Source organism: Neolamprologus brichardi, chromosome 10 (assembly GCF_056152115.1).
Source record: "Neolamprologus brichardi isolate AB-2024 chromosome 10, ASM5615211v1, whole genome shotgun sequence".
Taxonomy (NCBI): domain Eukaryota; kingdom Metazoa; phylum Chordata; class Actinopteri; order Cichliformes; family Cichlidae; genus Neolamprologus; species Neolamprologus brichardi.
In genome coordinates this window covers 31,888,532-31,915,750 of record NC_142113.1, presented here as the reverse complement: position 1 = coordinate 31,915,750, position 27,219 = coordinate 31,888,532, and the positions used below count along the sequence as shown (strand labels likewise).

Sequence of the window (27,219 nt, the reverse complement as noted above, 5' to 3'; positions counted from 1 at the left end):
TTGCACCAGTGATGTAAAAGTATCACTTTCTTATTATTTGAACTAATGATTCAGAAAGGAAGCAGCAGTGATTGATGCTTTCAGTTCATCTCAATGCAAACACCACTGAAATGCTCTTACTGGTTATTTGTCGTTTTCTATTTGACCTCTAAATCCCATCAAAGTCGTCTCCATAGCTTCGCTTCTATCACATAAAGCTCTTTTTATTTCAGTCTGAATCCCCTTTTGTCTCGTTTTTCTCTTACACGCTCTTTTTTTGTCACTCTATTCATCTCAGACTTTCGGACAAAAGTGATCATCTTTCATTTTTTCCATACTGTGTTTTTTCTTAATATCCCCCCTCCTCCCAGTTTCCTATACTTTCAAACTCTTTCACAGTCACTCGCGTCTCTTTTGTTCTCACTCCCTCTTATTCTTTAATCTTCACGCTCCATACTTTTATCACCCCTTTTCTCCCCCTTTCTTTCTCCAGATTTTCTCATTTTCACTTCAGTCTTTCTACCGCTGTCCCTCTCATTCAATTCAGATCAAAGAATACCATTTTGCTATATAGATAGAAAGATCATGCATATAACATTTACTGCAACAATATGAACATTTTCCGTCTAAAGAGCACTGCAGTCTGCTTAATGCTGGAAAGTCTGCTGTAGCTGGAGTGCTGCTGTGTTAAGGCCAAACCTTTGTAACTGCTGGGGTCATGGTAGGTTAATCCAGTGGTTGCAAATGGTGTACTGGACCGCCTCGAGGCATGTTGATGCGCCTTGAGGCAAGTCCAAGTATGTTGCTAAAAAGAATAATGGAAACTCTGCAGTCATGTGATAAAGAAAGTTTTCACAAGACTCATTTGAGGGGTAAATAACAGCTACATGCTGTTAATCAAATGTAGCTGAACAGCTGATCATCAGGAAGTGTGTGATGTTTTGGTTGTTTGCAGGTCTGAAGCATTCAGGTGTGCATTACCAAAGCCATAATCATTAAGTAATAAATTCAACCCAAAGTCAGACTACAAGTTTGATCAGGAGCAGGACAATGATCCCAAGAACAGCAGGAAATCTGCAGCAGAAATCAAGGTGTTACCAAAGTCCAGACCTCTGATTGAAAGGAACTAAATGAAAACTATAAAGAAGAGTGGCCCAAAATCTGTCCACGATGATTCACATTTTACTTTGTGGGTTTAGGGTAAAGTAAAGATCCAAATATATTCTTATCACCTCAAAAACAAAAGGACTTTAACACTAAAAGGTATGTCAGAGTGTTTCTCTGAAGGACACATTTTATAGTTTCTGAAACTGTTTGTTTGGCATGTAGTTAAAAATACAACCCACTGCTAAATGGTGTCTACATGAACATGTGGATGTTGAGAGGTTAATAAGCGAAGAAAGAAGATTCTTATCTGTTGACAGCATTATCTAAGATACATCTTTTATTACTTCAGCTGGACTGAGGTATTCTTGGAGCTCTAAGCCTTAGCCATCTTCTTCTGGAGAGGAGATGGTGCACTAAGGCTTAGATGGTGACAAGCAAGCTGAGGAGGTAAATGGAAACCAAACAGAAATCTCTTCTACTTCAAAAAATCACTGGATCTGAACCAAAGACTGTTATTTGCTTTCTGTTGGATAAGGTGGAAGAAGACGAAGTATATGCTAAGTCAGAAATGACTACTCGTTGGAACTGTTTATAGACAAGTGTTATAACACACCAGGTATTGTTTTTTGGGCTTTAGCCTAAACCTAGTTCCAATGAAGGAAAATATTAATGCTTCAGTTGACCATGAGGTCCAAAAAGGAAATGTTGGATGAGTTTGGTGTGGAAGAACTTGATTGACCCACATAGAGCCCTGATCTCAACCCCATCAGACACCGTTGGGATGAACGAGAACAGAGATTGTGAGTGTTGGTGTCTGACCTCAGAAATGCTCTTCTGGATGAACGGGCAAACATTTCCACAGACACTTTAAAATCTTGTAGAAAGCCTTCCCAGGAGAGTGGAAGCTGTTGTAGCTGCACAAGGTTCAATTTGAATGGGATGTCGTAAATGCTCCTGTAGGTGTAATGTGTAGATAGGGTTAATCTATGGGATGCCATTAGGTTATTTCGTTTAGGTTGTTTTGCATGGCCAGAACAGTTAAACATGTGACATATAGAGTAAAGAAATGGTCCACTTGCAACCAAAATTCAGTGTATCGAAGTAAGAATCAAAGTTTAGGTAGCAGCATTACAAAAAGAAAGTTCTCGTCCTTTGTGTCCTTTGCTGCAGTGCAAAAACAACACCCTACTTCAAGTATTGAGGAAAAATGTCGGTAAAAGCTCACAACCAAGGACACCTTGACAGAGAACCTGTGCTGCTAAAACGCATCGAGTAGATGGAGCCAAATAAAATGAGGAAGTACTGCCAAGTTGCTTTTTCACTTTTGGGATTGAAAGCTTGAAGATTAACAATACCAATGAAAGCAGTGAGCTTTCTTTGTAGAAAATAATTAAGTAATTGACAAGGTTGCAACAACGAGAAACACCACACTGAACACATCTTGCAAAACGTACAGCACCAGGGTTTGTTTGAAACAGCTGTTCTGATTCAGTCACAGTAAAAACAGCACGGCAACATCCCCGCGAGTATGACAAACCGGTGGTTGACTGCATTGAGTGTACAAGACTATCAACCTATGGATGACTAGTTTTGATGGCGAGCCAATTGCACAGGTTGCCCGGTGGGAGGTAGCATGCCTCCAAACAATCCCGGTCCAACTTGGACTGAGTGCAGTCGCTCTCAGACAGATTAGTGAAGGTTTGCAAAAATTTGCCAGACAGATTTGCCAACTGGCTGGATTCAGTTCGTGTGAATTTCTGTTTAATGCGAATTTCTGTGTATGCAAACAGCAACAGATTTGCAACAGATGGGAACAGATGAGCGATTTATAACAGTTAATTGGCAGATTACAGATTGCTTTTAACTGCCAATTTGACCAATTACAAACTGATAGTGGACTGACTCCATCCTATTGTTGCTTTGACTGTTGCAACACACCAGGGACTTGCTTTGACCTGGTTCTCATCTTCATAGCAGCTGTTTCAAAGACAATGAGAGCGAAGTTCATTGCACACAGGTGCCATTGTCTCCAACCACTGTTTTCTGGATCACGACTGTAGATATAGGGCATTAGGGGATTGACTTTTTGCCTTTAAAAAAAGAAAATATTTCTATATATCTATAAGTCTGTACTGAGTGTGTCTAGCAGGACTGGAAGTTAAACTTGTTTATATTATGAGCTACCTTGCATAAAAAAGTGCTCTGATTGATCTATAATTAATAATGTCAGCATATGGATGCGCTGAGAAAACTGCAGCGTTTTTATGGTGGCACTCTAAAAAACAGCAACTGAGTTTCTATTAGGGATGGGTATCGTTTAGGTTTTATCCGTGCCAAACCGGTACTTTTGAAACGGTGCCGGTGCTTAAACGGTGCTCAAACCGGTGCTTAAAGAATGGAAAACACAATTGGTCCAAAAACCTCTCATGTTCAGCTGTTTTTTTGTAAAAAGATAACAATGTTAGCCTTTTCTGCAGCTATGGGGCATATATGGTATCACTCTTGGCTGGAAGCAGTGCTTAAACAATAGAAAAAACACAAACTTTGTCCAAAAACCTCTCATGTTTAACTGTTTTCCACTTTTTCTTTGGTCATTTTAGCCTTTTTGGCCAGGGTGAAGGGAGTATCTGCCATCAAACAAGAAGACAGCTGCATGTAACTATGATGGTGTTTGCTAGTTCACCTTACATGCATTAATGTAATAACGTGGTTAGCCTACTCAACGTAAATTACACACGAACAACATTAAGCTACTCACGCAGAGAAGAACGGCTGCTGCTGCATCATCATCCTCATCATTTCTGCTACACTGGCAGGGCTAGGGGCCAGGACTCTCCTCTTCGGGTTTTTGGGGGATGTTGCTAACTCCGGGTCGATAACAGGCACCACACCCGCAGTAGATGTGCTCGGTGTGAGGTCTCGCAGCAAGCTATCAAATACGGCGCATTTCTCGGCTTTTAAAAAAACGCTATGCGTCGCCAGGTGTTTCATCAGATTTGAGGTGTTACCTCCTTTGACAGTATCACAGTATCAGCTTAAAGCACTTGTTGCAGCTGCTGAGTTTGCATCTTTTGCTGTGAAGTACAGCCAGACTTTGACCGCTTCGCCTTGGGCATTTTTAATCTGTAGCTCTGCTCTAAAAGAACGTACGTACCTGGACCCGCCTACTATCCTCGGAAACGTAAAATGATTGGCTAGAATCTAAAGTGTATCACAGCTCAGGAAAAAAAAGCACCGAAATGTGCGCTGCTTTTCGGTCTGGTTACTACCGTTTATGCCATCATGGCACCGGATACCAGTATCCATCCCTAGTTTCTATATCTGTTCGGTTTAAGACACAACTTGGTCTGGAAGGTTAAAATTAGATTTTCCTTTGGGGCAAAACTATTTTGTTAAGGTCAGCATACTTTCTGACGCCCTCAGTCTCTGGACAGCGTCACACTGTTTCCTCAATCAGGGTCATAGCTTTACAGATATTTGTAATACACCTTTAAATCTGATTTAAGAATTTAAATTAGTTTTGACTGTAATGCCCTCTTCTCCATGCACATTACAAATAAATGAAGCAGGGCCAGAAACTTCTACTCAGCTTGTGCATTACTAATGGGATGGAAACGCCACAAGGCATTCTAGGTCTGTTGCTGTTTACATTATACCTAGTGACTAATGACCTTTTTTGTTTTTTAAATGTAGTTTTATATAAACTTTGTCTGGTGAAGCACCTCCGCGATAAGCTGCGGCATCACCCAGGAGGATACGCACAGAGAAACAGACCTAAATAGCCTCTGGTTTACAGAATTACAAACGATCTTCTTGGGCGGACACGGACGAGAAGTGAAAAAGTCTGTATTTCAGTAAAGGCAAATAAGACTCAGTTCTCCATCAAAACATACCCATCAAACACACCCACCCACACACTCGCAGCGTTTCCCAGTTGTTCTGGTTGATTAGCGTTCTGCTACTGTAGAGTATACGTGGGCGGATCTGTGATGGGAAGTGGAGCAAATTTAATGGTTGCAATAGGAGAGTGAGAAAGACATCAATCAGTTTCTACACACCCCGTCAGTCCTGAGGAGAGGTCTAATCAGGTAAAATAGGTGAACAAACATTATTAATAAACAAGAGCTCAGCAGAAAAAGGCTACCCTCGCTGGCCAGTATTAATCTTGACCGTGTGGACGTTATCTCTTCTTCTTCCAACTTTCCTTTTTCCCTTCGCAGACATCCCTACGTCCCGTTATCCACAGTCACACCAGGCATCCGTCTCGCTCACTTTCTGCTCTGATTGACTGTCATCACATCTGACAGCACAGATGGGAGAAAGATGATAAACAAGACGTTTACACCACGGAGACATCCACGCCTCACACACATGCAAACACACACCATGTACACCGTGGAGAGGAGCGGCGAAGTACGGAGCCACACACTCAGTCTGAGCTGAATTTGACTGATAGCTGATAACCTAAAGCTGTTCTACCTCAAAATCTTTCCTCATAGTCATCATCTGGCTTTAAGTGGTTTATTCTGAACTTGTTCACTGTTTTACAACAGTTCACTGTTCAATTTAACAAGGGAGGGACCTGCGAGGCAGAATTAATCAGGATTTTCTTTGGGGAAAAATGTCAGGGAACTGATACTGTCATGTGAACGAGTGTGTGGCGATCAGAGTGTGAAGGACGTCAAAATCACAGCTTCATTTAAATGCGGGTAAAAAGGCGAAGGAAACAAAAACCCAAAAACAACAATGGAGCCGAACAGGAACAAACCGACGACCCGACATGAACACAGGAGGAGATTAGGGCAGAGTGGACACACCTGGAGTACACAGCTGAACAGACTCATCACTGATGAGGACGTGAAACTGAACCTGAATCAAAATGATACAGGAAGTGACTAGCTCAGAGACTAAGACTAAGGCTACGTTCACACAGCAGGCGAAAGCGCATCAAATCCGATTTTTTTGACCCTATGCGACCCATATCCGATCATGGTGTGACAGTGTGAACGGCACAAATCCGATATTTTCAAATCCGATCTGGGTCACTTTCGTATGTGGTACTGAATCTGATATATATCCGATGTTTCAGAAAGCGACTGCTGTTTGAACGGTCAAGTCGCATTAAATCCATCTTTTACGTCACCGACACAAGACAGACGCCAATTATCAGCGCCGGAGAAGACATCGCGAACGCTTCCTGGCCATCCTGTGTAGATGTCAGTGAAACTGTTGGGAAGACAACGTTGGAGGAATGTGAACATTTTATTTGTACTGTATAATCTGCAGATTCTGACAGAAATCTGCAACTATCCTTTGAAGCAGCGCTCCTCTAAAACAGCAATAAGGATCATTATTAGGTTATTTACATTATTATGTAAATAACAAAATAACTTAAAGCAAAAATTAGGAAACGTGAAGTCCGAAGTCTTTTTATAAAGGGCCATCAGTCAAACAATACTGTTGCTCTGGGTCTAAACAGAGCGCGTTGTGTGGGACGTCTTCTTTTGCAATGCGCTTTGAGCGTTCACACTAGAGCGCGTTTGCTGTCGCATTTTATTTGTAGTGTGAACGAGCAGACAAAAAAATCGGATCTGATCAAAAAATCGGAATTGAGCATTAAGACCTGCAGTGTGAACGTAGCGTAAGACATGAACTTGTCAGAACAGACGGGGAAAACAGAAAACGATGGAGACAGAACACAGGGACACGACTGGGACATGACTTCATACAGGTGATACGAATCACAGAGACGAGATTAGGACAGACTGGAAACGAAGGGGAACTAACACGAACAAGAACCAAGACATATACATAACAAAAATATCTAATTCCAGATAACCAAACCAAAAATCCAGAACAGGCTTCAAATAGTGCGTCAGAGACCCAGGACCATGACATCGGTAACCCTCCAAGAATTAACGGGAGAATGTCAGGGAACTGGTATCGCCAAGATTTAACCACTTTTTATTAAAAATGGAATATTCTCCCAGAATAATCATATAACCCGTTTTAATTTTCATTGCTGTACCACTTAATTGCTGCAGTAAAACAACTCACAAGTGCCTTAATCCTGCATTCTCTTTAATGGCCTGCAGGGGGCGACTGTTCTAGTTGCAAAAGAAGCCTGATTGTGTAGAAGTCTGTGTGAAAAAGGCTCTCAGCTCCTTTTAACTGTTATGTGAATAAAAACCTCGTGTTGTGTGATATGTTTGTGGTCTCGGTTATACTGTGAAGTCTTACTGAATACAAGAGGGTGATAATTTTTGCAACTTATTGGTATTATTAAAGTCAGAAAGGGCATGAAAGCAGTGTAATCTTTACGCTCCTGCCATAGGAGTGCAGTTGAAGTGTACCTCAGCTTTGTCAATCAGATTCACATTCATTCAAATGCTTTTCCATTAATTAATTCCCATAAATTAATTTGTAGCATCTGTGCGGTGTACCGATGTGAGGGATTGATCTGGTGTTCTGTGAGCACTTTATTTCACTACACTGCTGCAGTATTTGTGAACTTTGACGTGCATCTGTTCATGTATTGCATGAGACCGAGTGCTCGCTGTGTGCCGTGGAAAGACTCACCGCAGCTCTTTGAACGGCTCAGCTCTGACATGCGGCGTCTCCACTGATTTGCTGAACACGGCTCCTTCGGCCCCTGAAATCAGAAAACACAGAATCAAACCACAAACCCCTCCCGTCCGATCAATGGACATAATCTCCAACACTCGGCTGATCTATACGGCTCCAGTCAGCGGGCACAGCGGCCCTCAGCTCAGCTCGCATCACTGATATAGTAGACACACACACACACACACATTTGAGATGAAAAAAAGAAGAAGCAACAATCGGGGCAAATAATAATGTAAAAATAAGCTTTGTTTGCTGTTTAGATTCCTTCAGCTTTTCTTCATCACCTCCTCTAAGCTGTGAAGTGACTCTCAGTGAGAGAAAGAAGCAACTGCTCTGGTTTCATGAAGGAACCCAGTGTGTGTGTTTCAGACATCAACATTATTGAAAAAAGAGAAAACACCAGAGACTGTTACCCAGAAATGAAGTCCCCTCCAAAGTCGAAACTTTATTAATAACCCACAATTCCACTGCTCTCAGAACTCATATATACTTCCCTCTATCTTTAGACTCACTGTCTGGAAAAGCAAAAGTAATCTTATTGGTGTAAAGTTCAGTAGTTCTGCAGAGAGCGGTGGTTCCCAAATGACATGCCAATAAAAAAAACAACTTCAACTTATAACTGCACAAAAAGTTGTAAATGATTTACACACACACATATTTCCCCTAACAAACCACCAGTGCAGACAAACTAAGGACCAGCTTAAGAAAAAAGCTGCTGGTCTTGTGGTTTCACCCAAACTGGACACGCCAACAGCACTCCCAGTTTACCATCTACTGGAAGGTGTTGGCTAATGCTAACATGTTGCTTAAGCACTCACCTGGACAGCAACCATCTCTTCTTTCAAACATCCCAAGTCTTAAACTCAAACATGTCTGCCCCTGGCTCTGATTCTACTGGACGTCACTTCCTGTTTAAAGGGAGTTCTTCCTCCCCACCATTGCCAAGCGCTGCTCATAATGGATTGGTGGTTCATTGGGGTTCTTTTTCTTTGATGTACAATATAAACATCTTACTACACTCAGATCTTAATCGGACATCTAGTGACTGTTGAAGTGAGGGAAAGTTTTTGCTCAGATATGGGGCGATCGTGGCTCAAGAGTTGGGAGTTCGTCTTGTAATCAGAAGGTTGCCGGTTCGAGCCCCGGCTCGGACAGTCTCGGTCGTTGTGTCCTTGGGCAAGACACTTCACCTACCGCCTACTGGTGTTGGTCAGAAGGGCCGATGGCGCGATATGTCAGTCTGCCCCAGGGCAGCTGTGGCTACAACTGTAGCTGCCACCACCAGTGTGTGAATGGGTGGATGACTGGGTGTGTAAAGCGCTTTGGGGTCCCTAGGCGGGACTAGTAAAAGCGCTATACAAATACAGGCCATTTACCATTTACCATAATGTGCTTAACAGACTTTATTTTGGTATAAAATGCTTTGAACAGGTTGAGAATTGCGGTGATAACATGAACTGCAAAGAAGTGTGATTGCCAAGCTTCTCCTGGGTGCCAAGAACATCGGAAGTATTTTCTAAATCCTCCATCTGAGCCTGAGAAACACTGGTCTCAACATCTTTTATGTAACACTGACCAGGCCTTTGTAAGATGGGAATGATGCCAGCTCTTATTCTTGACTCCAGGCTGTTTCTTATGTTAGACTCCTGAAGAACTGAGAAAAACATAAATGTGATTTTTGTTTTCGGATTTTCTTTGGATGGACAAAAATAACACCAATATGTGGATTCACACTCACGACGAACTTTTTGCATTTTTATGACGTGGATTAAAAACGACAACCTAAACGAGGCCATCAGCTGAGCCATATTCTGGTTGTTTCTGACATTCTGAGTTCCTAAATCTCCTGCATGTGACTTATAGTGCAGTGCTTGTTAAAATAGTTTTGCTCAGGTGGTCCTCAACCCCTGGGCCCTGATCGATCGTAGCACCAATATAGCAGCAGCAGCGGGTCGTGTAAACTGGAGCATTCAGGGACATCAAATCAGCCAAGCATCAGGTGCAGATCAATGAGCATGACTAAATACATTTCAAAACATTTTGACACGCTTCTGGAACTCCAAACACTCCTCGCTGTGAGACAGGCTTTTTAAGTACCACGACAGATGAGGACTAAAAGAAAAAAATTCCAATTATGTGAGATACAATATTTGCAGACATTTAACCTCAATTCAGAGCGATGGAGTGTGTTTGTACAGGTGAAGCCAGCGTCCCTCTCAACACGTCAAATCTTTGACATTTCTATTATGAGACTGTCAAACCTACAAGAGACCAAAAGGTAACAGGTGATGACAGATACAGTACTGGAGCCACATTCTGCTTCCTCCTCCTTTTCTGACTCTGAGGAAGACCATCATTTACAAAATGAACACCATGTTCAACAAGTTCAATAAAACACAAGACTTATGACTAAGACCAGAAAGTCATCAGGAAAATTACTTAAATCCATTGGTTATAAAAAAGTTGTTCCCTGTTCAGAGCAGTCTGGCCATTCTCCTCTGACCACTGACATCAACAGGACATTTTCTCCTTGAGAACCTCCGCTCGCCGGATATCTTCTCCTTTTAAGACCATTCTTCATAAATCCCAGAAATGGTAGTGTTTGTGCCAGACAGGGATCTACTGGGATTTTCAAACACCCATGCCACCTTTCAAAGTCTCTTAAATCTTTCTCACTCTGACGCTCGGTTTGAACTTTAGCAGGTTGTCTCGATCACGTCTAAATGCATAAATTCATGAGTTGCTGCCAAGTGAGTGGCTGATAATTGCTTCAAAGAGCAGTTGAAAAGCATAAAACAGCTCAAATATATCAAATGAAGGGTTTCGTTATTTAAATAATTAACCATGAAGTTAAATATACTTGGTATAAATCAATGTATACCCATCAAGTAGGTTTCATTTGAACGGTTTCCATTATATTGACTGTTTTTAACAAATCTATATATCGTATTTTTCAGACTAAAAAGGCGCACCGGATTATAAGGCGCATTAAGCGAAACAAAACAGATAAGTCAAACTTTTCTCAACTCATTCTTCTTGCCTCCTCCACTTCCGTACCATTGATTCATTAATGTTGAATTATCTGGCAGCTGCTCTATTCCCATGTTGTTGCAGTATATTAATGACTAACCTCGTATTGTGGATGGATGATCTCAGTTGTTCTCCTGACTGAAGTTTGGTCCGTTTATCCTACGTTGCGATTGCATTTGTCCCTAACCATCGGGAACTCTCACGTTAACAAGTGGAAAAAGGTTAGCGTTCATCCTCTAGCTTCACTGTGTTTATGCTATGCTAACATAGCTGTGTAGCTAGCTAACGTAGCACATCATTATATACCAGCTAGCCCAACTTCAGTAACCCTACAAACGTCACTGCTGTTTAGTTTTCTGTCTTCATTTATGTTGGAAGTGACAGCAGAGCTGTACGTCTTAATTTTTTCAGAAATCTCTCAGTCAGAACATGCTATATCATGTTTAGAGGAGAACTAGCGAGCTAACTCCCTGCTAACTTCAAACTCAGTTAAATCTAATAAATTCTGTTTTAATGACAATAATAATGGATTGCATTTATATAGTGCTTTTCAGGGCCCTCAAAGCGCTTTACAATGCCACTATTCATTCACTCTCACATTCACACACTGGTGGAGGCAGCTACAGTTGTAGCCACAGCTGCCCTGGGGAAGACTGACAGAAGCGAGGCTGCCATATCGCGCCATCATTTTCATGGATGCCTGGATGCTAAAATTAATTGTTGCACCTGGTAAAGCAGCAACGCTGATCATTTTATTAAAGATGAAAGAATTTAGACAGTTTTTAACTCTCAGTGATGCTCCAGTGTTCGTTTGACTTTGGGACCTGAAGGGACGGAGTTTTAGACCCAGGATACTCCGCGACTATGGTAGCTGTAACGCTCCAACAATCCATCAAGCGGTGCAGCTTCATAGCTTACCAAAGTCGTACAAAAACATTTTTTGACAGATTTTTTGAGCACCGTCTACCACATAAAATCGGTTCGAGGTCAGTAGGCACAACCAGAGTTCATACATAAGGCGCACCGGATTATAAGCCGCACTGTCGATTTTTGAGAAAATTAAAGGATATTAAGTGCGCTGCAGAAAATATGGTATACAGATTAGTGAGCATTTTGGGCATAAATATTTGAGTGTACACTGGCATTCTTTTATATACAGAAATAAGCCATTTCTTAGTAAATATAAAGAACATATGCTGCTAATGTTGGTAGAAACAAAGTGCAAGCTACTGAAAGTCTTTAACGGCACGCTCACCTGTACAGAAACAGATTAGTTTGTTCGATGTGTATTTTTTATTTAAAAGGCATTTAATGCACAAAATTCCCCGATGTCTGGATGTTTACACTCCTGGTCCTTCGAGAACCTTTTTCATTACGCAGATCAACCTGTCAGCCATTCAGGGAAATAAAATCTGTTTACACAAAGTGGCGCTCCAGCTCGGCCTTATGGGATAGATGACTCTGCTCTTAATCGCTGCTACAGGAGGAGCTGCTTCTGTTCTGCTCTGGTTTTCACCCAAATGGGCGGCAGTTGTCACGACAAGATCAGCAGCATCGGATGTTTCACTCTGTGTGTCAATATATTGTACGATATTTCAGTCCACGCTGGAAATAAATGGGAACAAGTACTTTATTCTTTTCAATCTGCATTTTAAAAAGTGTAATTTCTCTGTTTTTTTCATGTGAAATTGAAGGTTATAGAAAGACAAATAACTATTTCCAGCAGCCCATGAAAGCTCTGGTGACTTTTAAAAACCTCCTGCTCAGTCAGTTAGAGATGCAGCACGTAGATGTAAAGTGAAGTGGAAGCCTCGGTGCATGTCACCCCTCCCTCTACTCTTTCCAGCAGAGAAGTGAGTGAAGATAAAACAGAAGCCTCACATTAGAAATCCCAGCTCTCATTTGGAATAAAAAGAACAAAAAGCTCTTTGCCTTGCTGCCGGCTGTCACTCTGCTTTAACGCACTAGTTTAAAGGATAAAACCAGTGCCACTTTATTCTAATTCCACCACCTTTATTAGCCCATAACTCATTTAAAAAATTCAAATTGTACAGACATTTTTTAAAACTCTCTTTCTATTATCTAATCGCCCAGATGTCTGGAGCTGCCGTTTTATTTGCAGTTGAATCATTTTTTAAAAGAAGATAACTTTTATGTTCCTCAACAAAGATTCTCCAGGATAACTGCTTTTAGAAAAGGCAGTTTTAGAGACACCGTTTCTTAGAAGTGAAGGTGTATTTTTTATTAACATATTTTGGTGGATTATCGTTCTGTAAAGTTCATCTTTAGCGTTCTATTATATCTTAGTGTGTCCTCTTCAGAAGTTTTCAACTTCTGTTTTAAACATACTTTCACATTAAATGCAGTCATTCCCATTCTGTTCCCTCAGTCTTCTCTGGAGTTTTTCCCTCTTTCTGTACCAAGTTTGTATGTTTGAGCCTTGGTCTCACTGTTAGTTATTTCCTGTTTTATTTTGTTGGTCTATTATTACTCTCACTTTGTATTTCGTTCTGCTTCCCTTGTCTCATCTTCTGGGTTTAGTATCAGCTGCCCTCCCACCAGTTTCCTCTCGTCTCCGTCTCCACTGGTCCGGTGTCATGTCCTTGCTCATCATTGTACGTTCCTGGTTTCCCTTGGAGATTTCAGCTGATTGTCATGTGTTTTGTACTTTCTGTTTTACCCTTTTGAATTACCAACATTAAACCTAAGTTTAATTTCATTTCTGCCTCCTGAGTCCTGCGTCTCAGTCTAGATCCCGTCTGCCATATAGCCACTTCATAACAAAAGTAGAAACAGCTGAGATCCAAGAATCTGAATTTGTTTTATTCTCAACCATTCTTAAAATGACAAAGTGATTTTGTAAAGTGATTTAAAATTTGAAAATAAAAAAAATGGAAGAAAACTGTTGCTAAATTTATTCACAGCAGAGTTTCATGACCTCCAATTCTTCCATGACAGTTGGGGCTGAATCACATAAAACCAAAGTCCTTGTAATTGGTCCTGAGCGTATTTCTAACAGTGTCCCTCCCTGCCTAGTCTAGTCCAGTCTTGCTTCAGTTTCCCCGTCGAAAGCTGGTAAAAAACATGGCAGCGAGGCTCCCCACAAAACCTTATTCAAGTTCGTCAAAGGAGCTTGCAAAGAAAAGCGTCTGGACTTCTTTAAGTTGCTTGAAGACGTTTCACCTCTCATCCGAGAAGCTTCTTCAGTTCTAAGGTCAAATGGTGGAGAGTCCCAGATTTAAACCTAGTGGGAGTTTCCCCCCACAGGGGGACAAAAGGACCCCCTGATGATCCTCTAATTGCCTGAGCCAAGGTGTGAAACTGGGTGTGGGTCCCAATCAACCAGAGTGTCGGGTGAGTTCATTGTGAAACCTGGTCCCACCTTATCATGCGAATTCCTGAGGTCAGATGGCCCAGGATGTGAGTGGGCGTTAAGGCGTCTGGGGAGGGAACTCAAAACTGGATTATAGATGGCAGACAGTTGGTGTCGTAAACCACCGCCTCTGTTCAAAGATGGTCGCTCACAGTGGACATAGATGCTTCTTTCACTCCTCTTTCAAACCATCTGTCCTCTCTGTCCAAAATGTGAACATTGGCATCCTCGAAAGAGTGACCTTTATCCTTAAGATGCAGATGAACAGCTGAGTCTTGTCCTGTGGAGGTGGCTCTTCAAGCACTTTTAGCCAGGTTTCACAATAAACTCACCCGAAACTCTGGCTGATTGGGACCCACACCCAGTTCCACACCTTGGCTCAGGCGATTAGAGGATCATCAGGGGGTCCTTTTGTCACTCTGTGGGGGGAAACTCCCACTAGGTTTATATCTGGGGCTCTCCACCACTTGACCTTAGAACTGAAGAAGCTTCTCGGATGAAGGTGAAACGTCTTCAAGCAACTTAAAGAAGTCCAGACGCTTTTCTTTGCAAGCTCCTTTGACTACGATGACCTGGATGACTGAGAACCTTCACAGACGTAATGGAGAGAAGTTATATTACAATGATACAGAGAAAGCCCCAACAATCAGATGGCCTATGCACAAAGACTTGGCAACAATGGGAAGGAAAAACTCCCTTTTAACAGGAAGAAACCTCCAGTAGAACTAGGCTCAGATAGGAGCGGACATCTGCCATGACTGTCTTCCTCTGACACACTGTGGTAGAGCCAGAAGTGCATTAGAGCTACAGAATCCAATGTAATAGTTTATTGTAGAATGTAAATCTGCATTTAAATCATCAAACTGAACGTTGAATATCAATCAAATATCAGAATCCGTCCTAAAATCTGAAATAAGTTGGTGTGGAAGCTCTTCATGCTGTCACAGCAGATATTATATTTGTGTCTTGCTGATATTATTGGTATTCTGTAGTGGGAACACTTTTTTTTCAGGCAGAGTGTGACGACTCCATCCGTGTGCACCTCCATGAATAAGACTTGATTTATCTGATTTTTCTGGTCACAAGCGCCGCATGAATTCTGAGCAGACAGCAGCAATACGTCACAGCGCTGACATGTTCACGGGCCGGCGTGGGAGGGGTCGAATGGGAAAATAAATGAAGCCATTAAAGATTAATGTGGCCGTGCGAGCAGCTGCGTGTCCATGCGTGGCCATGTATATGTGTGTCTGTGTGTGCGTGGAGGTGTTTATGAGGGAGCAGTCAGACCAGGGGCAGATACCATCATCTGTGTCTTGAAGTGTCTCGGAGGTGATGAAATACAGAGACACGCGAGGCCCAGAAGACGCTCACCTCCAGGAATAATTCCAGTGATTGGTGGCCGTTGTGGACTACACATGAGCAACAATAACGCTACACCAAAGTCCTGAATTTATCTTCAAGAATTTATGTGAATAATGCAAAATAAGCTGTACACATTTTTCACATGCTGAAAAACTTCTGTGTGTTCTCGTACTAACTGATATATTTGTTTCTCACCAGCCGATCCAACTTAGTTTCAGGGTAAGAACAACTACGCTGATAATAACACAAACAAAAGGAGCAAAACACTTGTCTTCACCGGAGAGACTTGACGTGGATGCCACGTAGAAATGTCACTATTTGGCCAAGGGTGTCAATTAAAAGCTATTTTGCTGGTAGAAAGCCAATGAGGGATGATGCCAATCCACAACAACAGTCACCTTAATGTGTTTTATATTGCATGGTCAGGGGCCTACAATAATGCAAAGAAACCCCCAACAATCAGAGGACCCCCTATGAGCAAGCACCAGGTGACAGTGGGAAGGAAAAACTCCCTTTCAACAGGAAGAAACCTGCAGAACAAGCACCTTTCTTTCACAGACAAGAATAGCTACTCATTAATGCTAATGTACAAATAACACAAGGTGTAGAACTGGAGCACAGATGTGCAACAAAGCAACCAGAAAGACATTCTTAATCAGATAGTTACCGGTCCGTGAGTCGTTTGGTACCGGGCCGTTAGAGTTGAGGCTCAGGTGTGAAATGTATAGTTTTCAGGGTTTTTACCGGTTTTCAGCGTTATTTTGTTATCGTTTTTATCGTTAACTCGGTTTTCCTGGGTCTTTTCACGTGTGTTATGAATAAATCTTCTTTTTTTCGGTACCAGTACTAGTTTTATTTTGTTGTATTTATCCGCGACACCTTAAAGGCCGGTCCATGAAAATATTGTCGGGCATAAACCGGTCCGTGGCGCAAAAAAGGTTGGAGACCGCTGGATTAGAGGACCTGCAGTTTTGGGACCCAGTTGCCACCAATGGGGCTTCGTTTTGGAGCCACACTTTTTGATGTGAGATTTGATGTCACCATGCATCTACGTGTCGGATAACAATTTTGTTCTTTGATCTGTTGAAGAATCTTTTCTTTATTCCGTCGCCTCTATCCTGGGTGCACTGTCACCAGCCTTTATTGGAGCTACCCTCTAGGAACATGCTTTTAATGGTCTGAGTCCAGTGGGCAAAACTTGTTTTGATTGCAGATGGTAAGGGGTAAGACGCTTCAGATACAGTAATCATAGAAAAGTTTATCTGTGAGCTACACCCTCAGAAAAAGGTGGCCAGTAATAGTCCCTACATCTAGACACCCTTAGGGCCAATACTGGACCTCAAGATTTTTGAAGGTCCTAAAGATACATACAGGTTTGCAAGAACTAAAAGGGTCATATTTGCAACTTTAGTTTGGATTGTAGGTCCAGTATCTGTTCAGCTAAAACTAATTAATTAAAATATGAGTTTTACTGTTATTTTTGAAGAATTTCCTTATTTATTCAAGTTAAATGAAGAGCTGGTTTAGTTTCTGTGGGTTTTCTTCTGCATCTCTCGTGTTTATTGGTAGCATGGTGGTGCAGTAGTAGGGCATGTGTTAGCCTTCCTGAGGTCTGGTAACATTAGCATTTGTTGCATACCTATATGCACCATACATTACATGAAAGTACAAAATGGTCATTAGAAGTTCAAGACTGGTGCGAGTAAATGCCCACTGTCAGAGGTGCAATGTCAGTACATTACAAAGCATTGCCCCAGTCACAAGTGTGCACTCTGAAGTTACTGAATGTTAGTAAATGAGCTCCTCACTCTGTCTCTGAGGCTGAGCACAGACACCCTTTGTGTCATATATTTAGCAGTAAATATACAGGTTAGCCTTCAACGTCAGCTCTTTCCATGACAACAGGTAGCAGGTATAGCATCTACACCTCTTCAGATGGCACTGATAGATTCTGCGGGTGCTGAGACAAATCCCAGAAAGCTCCTGGGGTTTCTAGTTAGTTGCTCAAACTCAAATGAACATGAACAGAAAGAGAGCGACAGATGTGTCCCCAAATCTGCCACAATTCCCTGTGGGTGGAAACAATATGCCACTAATGCACAATAAAAAAAATGCACAATTTGAATTTAAACCATCTTCACTTTATGGCCATGGCCATGCAACACCAATATACAGTGCAGGGTTTGATACAGGGTTTGATCTTCCATAAAATTTAATGTCACTTTCTTCCATGCACACACCTGCTGCTCACACAGTAAGTCGCTAACGTATATGTTCCCCATAAAAAGTGCCTTTACATGATAATTATAGGAAGCAGACAAAGCCCTGCTGGATGTAATTAACCAGCAGTTACACATTCATCTTTCAATTCAATCTCATCTAATTTGCACGCACAACTAACAACTGATTAGATGATAACAGCCACGTGGGATCTGTAACCTTTCAAAGAAAGCCACACACACCCACATACAGATCCATAAAATACTGCTGGTGAAAGCTCAGCAAATCTTTGCTGCTGTTCCGGTTTTTTAACCATGAAATTATGACCGCTGACTGGACGTCCAACTGCATGAAACCCACTCTCATCCTGTCAGAGAAAATTCTGCTCTGACGGCGTTGGATAAAACCGATTTGTGATGTTCAGCGCACTGCGTAGTGATTTTGTGATGAAGTGTTGTAATTTACTTTCCTGGTACACCCAATTTCCCTCAATCTGTCTCGAACACCTCTGCTGCAACTGGTGATTGCCTACATTTCCCAGAATGAGTCTGAAAGCTGAGAGAAGGTGTTTGTTATCTGGATGTGTAGAGAGACAAATGAGAGTGGTAATTGATTCGAAAGCACTGAAAATGTGATTACGAGCACGATGACACGGTTTAAAAAGCCCAGTTATCAAAATAACAAGGTGCAACATATAATTTAATACAACATACTAAACACAAAACCAGGGGATAAAAATCTTGCTAACCATTTCAAGTATATAGCAGTGCTAATGCAAGCTAATCCAAGAGCCAATGCTAATGCAAGAGGCGCTTACCGCTAAGCTAATTTAAAATTTTTCAAATGTGGAGGCAAAAAAATCTGTTTGGGTTTTATATAAAGTCTGGTTTTGTTTTTATTTACCACTCCTACCTGGTTTGTCAGTGGCATTTACTACACTACGACTCATAACGACCCAGGAACGAGTGTTTGGTAGGTAATGCTAGCTAATTAGCTCTGATGACTGCTTTGACACTTTCGCTCCCACGAGGCAACACTGCTTATCCATTCAGCATGTTTCTACTGTAAAGTCCTGGGGGAAGTGAAAGGAGAAGGACTACGGTGGCCCTGAGAAGTCAAGCGCACTGCAACTTAAAAAAGCAACAGCAGATAGCAACAGCAGAAATGCTGCGGAAGTCGCAAGCTAACGGTAAACGGCTAATAGCAAACATTTATTTACAGTATTATATGAATCTTGTGATTAAATCTTTTTCTCCCTCACAATACAGATGGACCTTTTGCTTCTTTTAAGTGCGTCTCAGTGCGATTATTTGCACATTTGGTTTTCCTGACTTCCATAGCTGGTCTGTCAGGTTATTACGCCCCCCCCCCAAAAACACTACTGTTAGATTGTGTTTTTTCCCCTCTTTCCTTTCGGTTTTATTCAGCTTCCTTTGCATTTTCTGTGCTTTTGCAGAATTTTTCTGCAAACTTGAAAACACTGCAGGGCTCTGGCAGTGAATCAGCTGTTTTGAATATCTTAAATCATGCGGTTGGTGCTGCATGTGGGAAAAAGCCCAAAACTTGAAGTTTGTTCATGATCTTAATTTTAATTTCTTTCAGAGGCCACATATTTGCCATACTGCCGGGCACACTTTGATTTAGAAACTTTGACGTGCCCTCCTTGTGTCTTTACCATGCCTTAAAACTTTAGTCGTAGTTCACTGATGGATGAAACTTGACAAACTGACACGATAGCACCCCAAGACGATGACAGTGAGGTGCCGTTATCACATGAAATCTGCAAACTCCTGGAGGTGAGGAGCCTCAGAGTCCTGCTGGCCGGGACCCTACGATACCTCAAAGTTTAATTCTCACCTCTTTAATAATTCTCCCTCTCCCCCCTCCTCTGCAGAGTATGGCATATTCTTCCATTTTAGTATTTCAGTCAGACTCGAGGTGTAGCCTGCAGCCTTTTCTAATAAATAGCCAGCGCTCCCTGCTGAGACGCTTTGCCCTTTCTCCTCTGAATGGTGGAAGGAAATCAGCAGCTTTTTATTAAAGAGGGCAATTCTGCATGTCACCAGTAAGTTTTAGGCTGTCAAATAGTGTATGCAGCCAGCGGATTAGTGGGAGTAAAGAAGGGGGAGTGAGATCAAAGTAAGCCCTGGATATAGAAAGGAAAAGGAGAGGAAAACAGGGGAAAAAGGAAATGAACATCTCGAAGTAAAAAAGCAGAAGGAAAACGTGAGCGCGAGTCAAACAGAGAAGCTAACTATGGCAGCCAGGTGACAGATGGATCCCTGCTGTTCACCTCCACTTCAGCTCCTCACGTACAGTATCCAGTCAGCAGATTACAGACTGTAAGGAGAGACGTGAAAAGCCACCGACAATTTCTCCCACACTGCAGGTGAATATAAATCATTTACCCTGAGTCATATCGTTCCCTGACTTCTGCTCTCTACTACTTTTTTCCCCCTTGCCTGAATATGCAGCCAGAGACACCGCCGCCGGAGTGACAGGCGAGCTCGACAGCGATCGCAACAAAAGCATGAGACAGTATAACGAAGCTGGTGTGGCAGAGACGAGAGTGTCAGCCGCCATCATCCATCGCAGCCCGTGCCGAGTGACAAGCTGCCATCCTGGGCAGAGTGACATTAAAGCGACGGTGTGCTGCACGAGGAGCTGCTTGTGGCTTGGAAGATTAGAGAGCGTGCAGTTTCTGGATAAATCTGGAGAGGCAAATTTGTCGAGACATGCTGTAGACGAAAGATGAAACTTGGCTTAAAGATTACAGAATAAGAGACTCGATGGCAGAAAACTCACTGCAGGAAAGAGGCAGGTGTAGTCTTCATTAGCACTATTCGCCACAGGCTAGCATCTAATGCTGACACTGTGTCACTAACCTGATCCCAGACCTGCAAGACTCCCCACTAAGTCTCGAACTGAGCGCTGCCTCCTTCTGTCTTGCGGACAAATTGGCTCCACTGCAAGCAGCTGACCTCTCTGTCATTCTTGCAGCGATGATGGGATATAGTGCTCGGTTTTCAAGCCCCATTCTGGTTAATGTTGCGAGTGCGGGGTGTCTGCCAGAATATTGCACACCACTGGGTTTAAGTTGACCTCCTCCTGGGTTAATGCAACAAGAAATAGCTTTAATTTTAGACAATAGCTATAACCTTCAGCTTAATGTTATGTAGTAGCTGTTATTCTCATAACAAGAGATATTAAGTTAACAAAGAGAATATTTAGTTTCAGCTGATATCCACTTACTTTAGGCCTCGGTCACAGACAGCTCTACACACTGGTTGGTGACAGTCACACAAACATTGGTGTATTTGCTGATTGGTTGTGAGAGGTTAGAGGTTCTGTTAGTCGCTGTGAAAGTCCCATTCATGCAAGCTCCCTCGAAAATCCCTGTAACACGACAGCATCACGTGGTCATCACGAATGTTCAAGAATAACTGTATTTCATGCTTCTACTGCCTGCAGCACGGACAGAGATGTTCAGAGAGACTTCATGACGAGATCACCTGATAATTTCTTATCAGAGAAGCAGAGGAAATTGAGCCCAACGAGGTTCTTCATGCTGCATAAACGTGTCCTGATTTAGAGCCAGCACCTTTTCAAATTAACTTGAAATCAAAGAGCCGCACGGAGGTTCGCATTTCATTTCCAATATGCGGATGCCAGTTACCGAAGCAAATATACTGACTAGTGTTATGCCTTTTGGTCAAAAGTCAGTAGTTAGTGCATAGTCTTAAGTTACATAAGCAAAGTGATAATAAGTTCAAAGTTAAGAAATATTATAAGTAATTCATGCTAAAAACAGTTAAAATGTCTGGGTTCGAAATTTGCTCAGAGTGAGACATCGTTATCACAAGCGATCTTTGTATTGTATGTGCGGGAATGGGAGCGAGGGAGCGCTCTAATCATTAACCTATCTTTGACGTTTTTTCTCCGTTGATGCCGTGAAAGTGCTTCGGCAGTATTAAAAGAGTGAACGAGTTCATGTACACGCTAAAAGTGCCCTACACGCTTGTACCTTGGGAAACGTTCGTCTTTGTGAGTATTAATGTGTTCAGAAACAACTTTTATATGTGTTTACCTGGAGTGAACTGCGATGCTAATGTAACGCACGGGTTAAGCTAGGCTAATCATTAAGTTTGTCATTAAGATGTGTATTAGCTAGCAATTTATTTTCACTTTATGTATGTTTCAGTTACAAATAAGAAATAGCAAGGAGAAGCCTTAAGAGAGATAAGGCTTTAAAGGATCTTCATTAAAAGCAAGAAAAGCAAGCCTTGTGTGGAAGATCTCGTCTATTTTGTTCGCTAGCTGTCTAGCTTCACATGGTCACGTGTCGTGAGGGCAGCATAACTAGTATGACCAAGCTGTAGCACAAATCTGCAATCTCATGATTTTGGTACAAATGGTCGACTGTATCGACCATTTGTTTTTCTTTTTCTCATTACTTTAAATCATTTTTAGAGCAAGTGGAAGTAAAACCTTGGTTTTAGCTTTTGAGCGCAACATTTGGGCTAAAATGTGTAAATGCTCTGCAGAGTAAGAATGGATGTGATGGCGTCTCATGAATGTTCTCTATAATGGACTCAATCCCAGCTGTTAGATCCCACACATTCATCCTGAATATTCAACTACACTGCACGAATCTCAAAATTACCGCTCTCTAAATACCCAGTGGACAAACATTACATGTTTAAGGCTAATTTATGTAATGAAGCCCTCCTCTTAAAAACTGTCATTGATTGAACTTTTCCCATCAAGCTGGATTTAAGAAAGTAAGTGTAAAGCAAGTCCGCTAAGTCAGTGAGGGTCCGTCTGGATATCTGCGGAGAATTTCAACTCCAGTGCACCAACTACACAAGCGCCCAGGCACCGGACTTCAAAGTAGCGTAATAACAGTAATAACAGTGTACTATTCTGCAGTATAATCTAAGCTTTACAGAATTTAGAGCTTGTGTGGCGCCATCGTGGGCTAATGCAGAATGTGATGTCACTATAGGTTGGTTGGTTCCTGCTAGTAGACTTTAATTCACGTGCGCTAATGATTGACAGCACCAATAACTTGGAAAATAAGGAGTCTAAAACAACAAAACTAAAACAGGAAACAGGAAAGAGGAAACGCCACCTGCCAGCTGTTACGCCCGAGTTTGTAGAGATCTTTATAAATGAGGACAGAGGAGTCAGGTGCACTGCTGGTTCACTGGACCAACCACCTGAAGTTGACACGCTCCATGTTGTCTTTGAGTTTTCCTCGTCAGCTCAGGGTGCAGACAGAGCGCTATTTTATTCATTTAATTATTAAAGTCTAACCCCCAGTTATCTCAGGGTTAAGCCTTTGTTTTGGACTCTTTTATGTGGATACAATCAAAGTCATGAGTAGCAAAATAAAAGTGCCAGATTTGATAAAAACTGCTGTTTTACACTTACTAAAATATGTTATTTAATTTTTAAAAAAAGCTAAAAGGAATAAAGTATCCACATCTGACTAAGTGTTGCAAAATTACGAATTAAATCTGTACGACAAATAAAGTATTTCACTCTGCCACTGCAAGGCCAGCAGGGGGTGCAGCAGGGGTGTTGAGATATGTGGTTTTACCCTGCCTTTAGGATCTTAGTGGCAGTAATAAAAGTAATCCCAACTCTCAGAGCACGAGCAAAGACAAACTCATGCAGAGTGAACTAGAAAGAACATGACCGCATGCTGCATGAACAGACCAGTGGGGGCCAGCGAAGCTGAGGAGACGGGACAGACGGACGTCACTATGTGCACAGAGACTAACGTCGCTCAATCATTAGCAGAGATTGTAAAAGAGAGTTAGGAGCCCGAACCTTCACGTCTGCCTGTCCGTCTGTAAGTGTTTGAAGCCCGCAGCCTGAGGGGTGGCGGTAATGAAGTCCTGAGCCTCTAATTGGAAAGAATGATAGCGTGCAGGACGTTTGATATTCCTCTGAAAACAGGCCTGCCGGGGACGCCGAGCTGAAGAGTGCTGGTCCAGGCTGATTAGTGCGGCAGTGTGTCTGTGTGCGTCTTAAGTTCATTTCAGTTCAGTCAATTGCCCTTTGTGCATCTTGAAAAGAGCATATACCGTACATTCACAGGGCTTTTGAGACGTATTTTCTGAGTCACCAGCAAGTTTCCACAGATTTAGATTCCCCTTTAATCTGCCCAGCAGCACTGCAACAGACACCCAAGCAGAACCAGGGTTGTTGTAATGTATTAATGAAGGCTTTGATTTATATACAGCCCCACAAAAATCACAAAACTATTTGATTTGAATTTAACCGCCCACTGTTCAAGATCGTTTTCTCAGCACGTAGTTTCCAGCATGCCGGCTATTTTAAATTCCTCCATATAAGTCCCGCTTTTTACACTGTGCATCATCAAGAAATCAACTTTGTGTTTATGCACCTCTCTGCATTTAATCATTAGTTATTATTAATCTCCGTCTCTCTTCCACAGCATGTCTTCGTCTTGCCTTCCTCCCCTCACCTCCAACCGGTCGCAGCAGATGGCCCCGCCCCTCCCTGAGCCTGGTTCTGTCGGAGGTTTCTTCCTGTTAAAAGGGAGTTTTTCCTTCCCACTTTTGCCACAGTGCTTGCTCATAGGGGGTCATATGATTGTTGGGATTTTCTCCGTGTTATTGAGACAACTGTCGTTGTGATTTGTGGCTATATACAAAGAAAGCGCGTGTTTCAAAGTGACCTAACCATTAGTGTCGATGAAAGCTGCATTTCTGGTCTACATGCCAAAAATTTTCAGCAGATTTCATTGAAAAGTCCACAGTTTCCAAGCCTGAAGGCAGCACATCAGGTTAGACCAGAATGCTTTCACATTCACAGTGTTTCGCACTATAAATGAGTCCCACAGGACGTGAAAGTTAAGGCTGATTTTTGCTGTAGTGTCTAAGTGTGAACAGCACACACCACATACTGTGGTATGTGCCAGAGCCCCCCCCCAACATATACAAATCTTCACTCGCCACACTTGGATCCTTGCCTCTTTCCACTTTCCAAAAGTGAACATCAAGTTCAAGGATCACTCTGCAGAATGTGCACAAACAGAGCAGCCTCAGAAGAAGACGAGCGAGTGCAGGTGTGTTAATATAAAATTTAAATAACTTGATTTGATAAGGTGGAAAACCTGAGCTTCAAGCAGAAAAAGTAGTCTCGTTTGACATTGAAATAATGCAGTGAAAGGTGTGTTCAGGTCTCTAGAGCATAATTTCCACCTCATGTTATAATGAAGTACTATATTTTAATGTTACAGGCCATTAACTATGACTGGTATATACTTTATATCACTGAGGACCATTTTCCAAAACAGATTGGAACGGATTGATTTCCTTCCTTCTTGGCTTTCGCTGCTGAAAAGCAGCTCGCAGAGATCTGAACGTCCTTTATGGACATTTTGTACGGCGTGGATTGAAGGTCCAAGACCACTAGTGAAAATACTTCAATTGTTCATTTGAACTTGAACTTGACTCCTCAGAAACCTTTGGTCCAGCCATCACTTGAGGTCAGCTTTGTTTAAAATAGTCTGACACTGCACACCTGATTTATGTTGCAGTGCTTCTGCTGGAAACTTGAGGCATTTTACAAAAGAGTTAGGCCCCAATCACCCAGGCCTATGCAATGATCAGGGACCCCCGGGAACCAGTGGGTTGACAAGTGGTTGCTAGAGATTGATCACAATGGCTAGAAGAAAATGGTTGTGAAGACTGTGCTGGACTAAACACCTCCCTGGGAATGCTTTGGACGCTGTCAGATTGCTGCAGCTGTCGGTAGTTAGAAGATGCCAATGAGTCTTTTAACCCTTTAAGACCTACCATAGAACCAAGTCCGCCAGAGCTTATATTATATTTTTACATGTTGTAGTGCCATTTTTGGGAGAATTTCAAGTTGCTATACATCAATACAACCATTATAGCCCAAATTTTAATAATATGTCTGCATTAAGTGCATAGTAATTACATAAATTGCAAAAAAGTGCAATAAACTACAAAAAAAATTTAAATCGTTTTTGTTTTTTAACATATATTTCTAGTTAGAGAAATTTAAGACGCTTATCCCTCAAAACTGTAAATACAAAAAAGTTGCACAAAATAGTTTCCCACCACAGGAAATTTATTTTGAGTGTCTTCATAGTTTTATTTTTGAAATACACCAATTTTTATACACTGCAGGAAAAACAAAAATGAATATTATGATGCAAATTTGCAAAAAAGCAGCATATGCATCAAAATAAACTATTTCCAGCAGTGCAATATGAGTCCTAAGCATCCCAGAAACGACACAGAAAGTCATAAAGTCAAACATAACTTTTAAAAACACCAGTATAGGCTCATGAGGCCCTGATGATAAAAAAACTACATTCTGCAAAATGACGTCACTTCCTGTTTCGGGCAGGTCATGGCGGACATGCGATAGTTCGTGCTGATGGACGTAGGAAGAGTTATGAACAGCTGATCGGATCGGCAAAGCGTGTTTCTGGAATATTATGTTTTTGTTGCTGCAAGTGCTTTTTATGCAGTTTTTGCAAAGCTATATGTGGAAGGAAACTGTGACCGAGGACAAGCTGATGGCATAAGATGTAAGTACAACTCCTCTGGTTTCATGTGCAAAAAAAATTATTGCGCTAGCTCACGTGGTCGAAGTGCTACCGGGATTTAAAAATAGTTACACAAAACGGAGCGTTGGCCTGTCGACCAACAAGTTTGGGCTTTTTTTGCAAATAAGATCATATCCACTGAAATTTGTGCATGTTTAATGAGCCAAATACTGGAAAATAGATACAATTTAAAACTTCCAGCTTATGTTGACACATTAGTGTAGCTACTGCTGATTGCACTGCTGCCCATCTTCACCTTTTAAAAGAGATCATTAATCTCAAAAGTTATATTTTTCTGGTTAAATCATTTTCTTGTTTCATTTTGTAAACACATTAAACTCACAGTTTAGGGTTTAGGATATCTTTTTACTCCACACATCAGAAAACACAGCCATCACCACGGCTTTAGGAGTAAAAACAATCTTTAAATCAGGATATAAATGATATATGACCAAACTCTGTGAAAACTTTCAGAATATAAATAGGAATTGCACTTGAAAGTTATGTGGATGTAAGTGTTACTGACACGGGGTCGGCTCAGAGTGTGAGGGAAACTCATTCTGGGCAGCGAGCCTTTGAAGATGTGTTTTGGAAAGTTCCAACACTTTATTGATTTTTTTTCTTTTTTACAACCCCAATCCTCCCAAAATTGGGACGCTGCTTAAAATGCAAATAAAAGCAGAATGCAATGATCTACGAAGTCCATAAACACAGAAAACACAACACATTTTACTACTTTGTGAAAAATGAGCTCATTTAGAATTAGGTAGCTGCAACAAGACCCTCCGAACATGCTTCAGCGTCTTCGCCCCGGGTCTCTAACAGCAGAGCAAAACAAAATAAATAATAAACGGTCAGATGTTCAGCTCAGCACGGCAAAGCCAAGCAGGTCAGCAGTCATGATGGT

General features: G+C 41.8%; 1 protein-coding gene across 2 annotated transcripts in view; it reads right to left on the bottom strand.

Moving 5' to 3' along the window:
* The window catches only part of sgcd (sarcoglycan, delta (dystrophin-associated glycoprotein)), a 484,520-nt gene that overhangs the window by 29,989 nt on the left and 427,312 nt on the right, over nucleotides 1–27,219 (bottom strand). For both annotated transcript variants that reach the window (XM_006785143.3, XM_006785142.3), the window contains one exon: nucleotides 7,666–7,738. In XM_006785143.3, coding sequence (XP_006785206.1) covers nucleotides 7,666–7,738 — 73 coding nt within the window. The remainder of the gene's footprint in view (nucleotides 1–7,665; nucleotides 7,739–27,219) is intronic.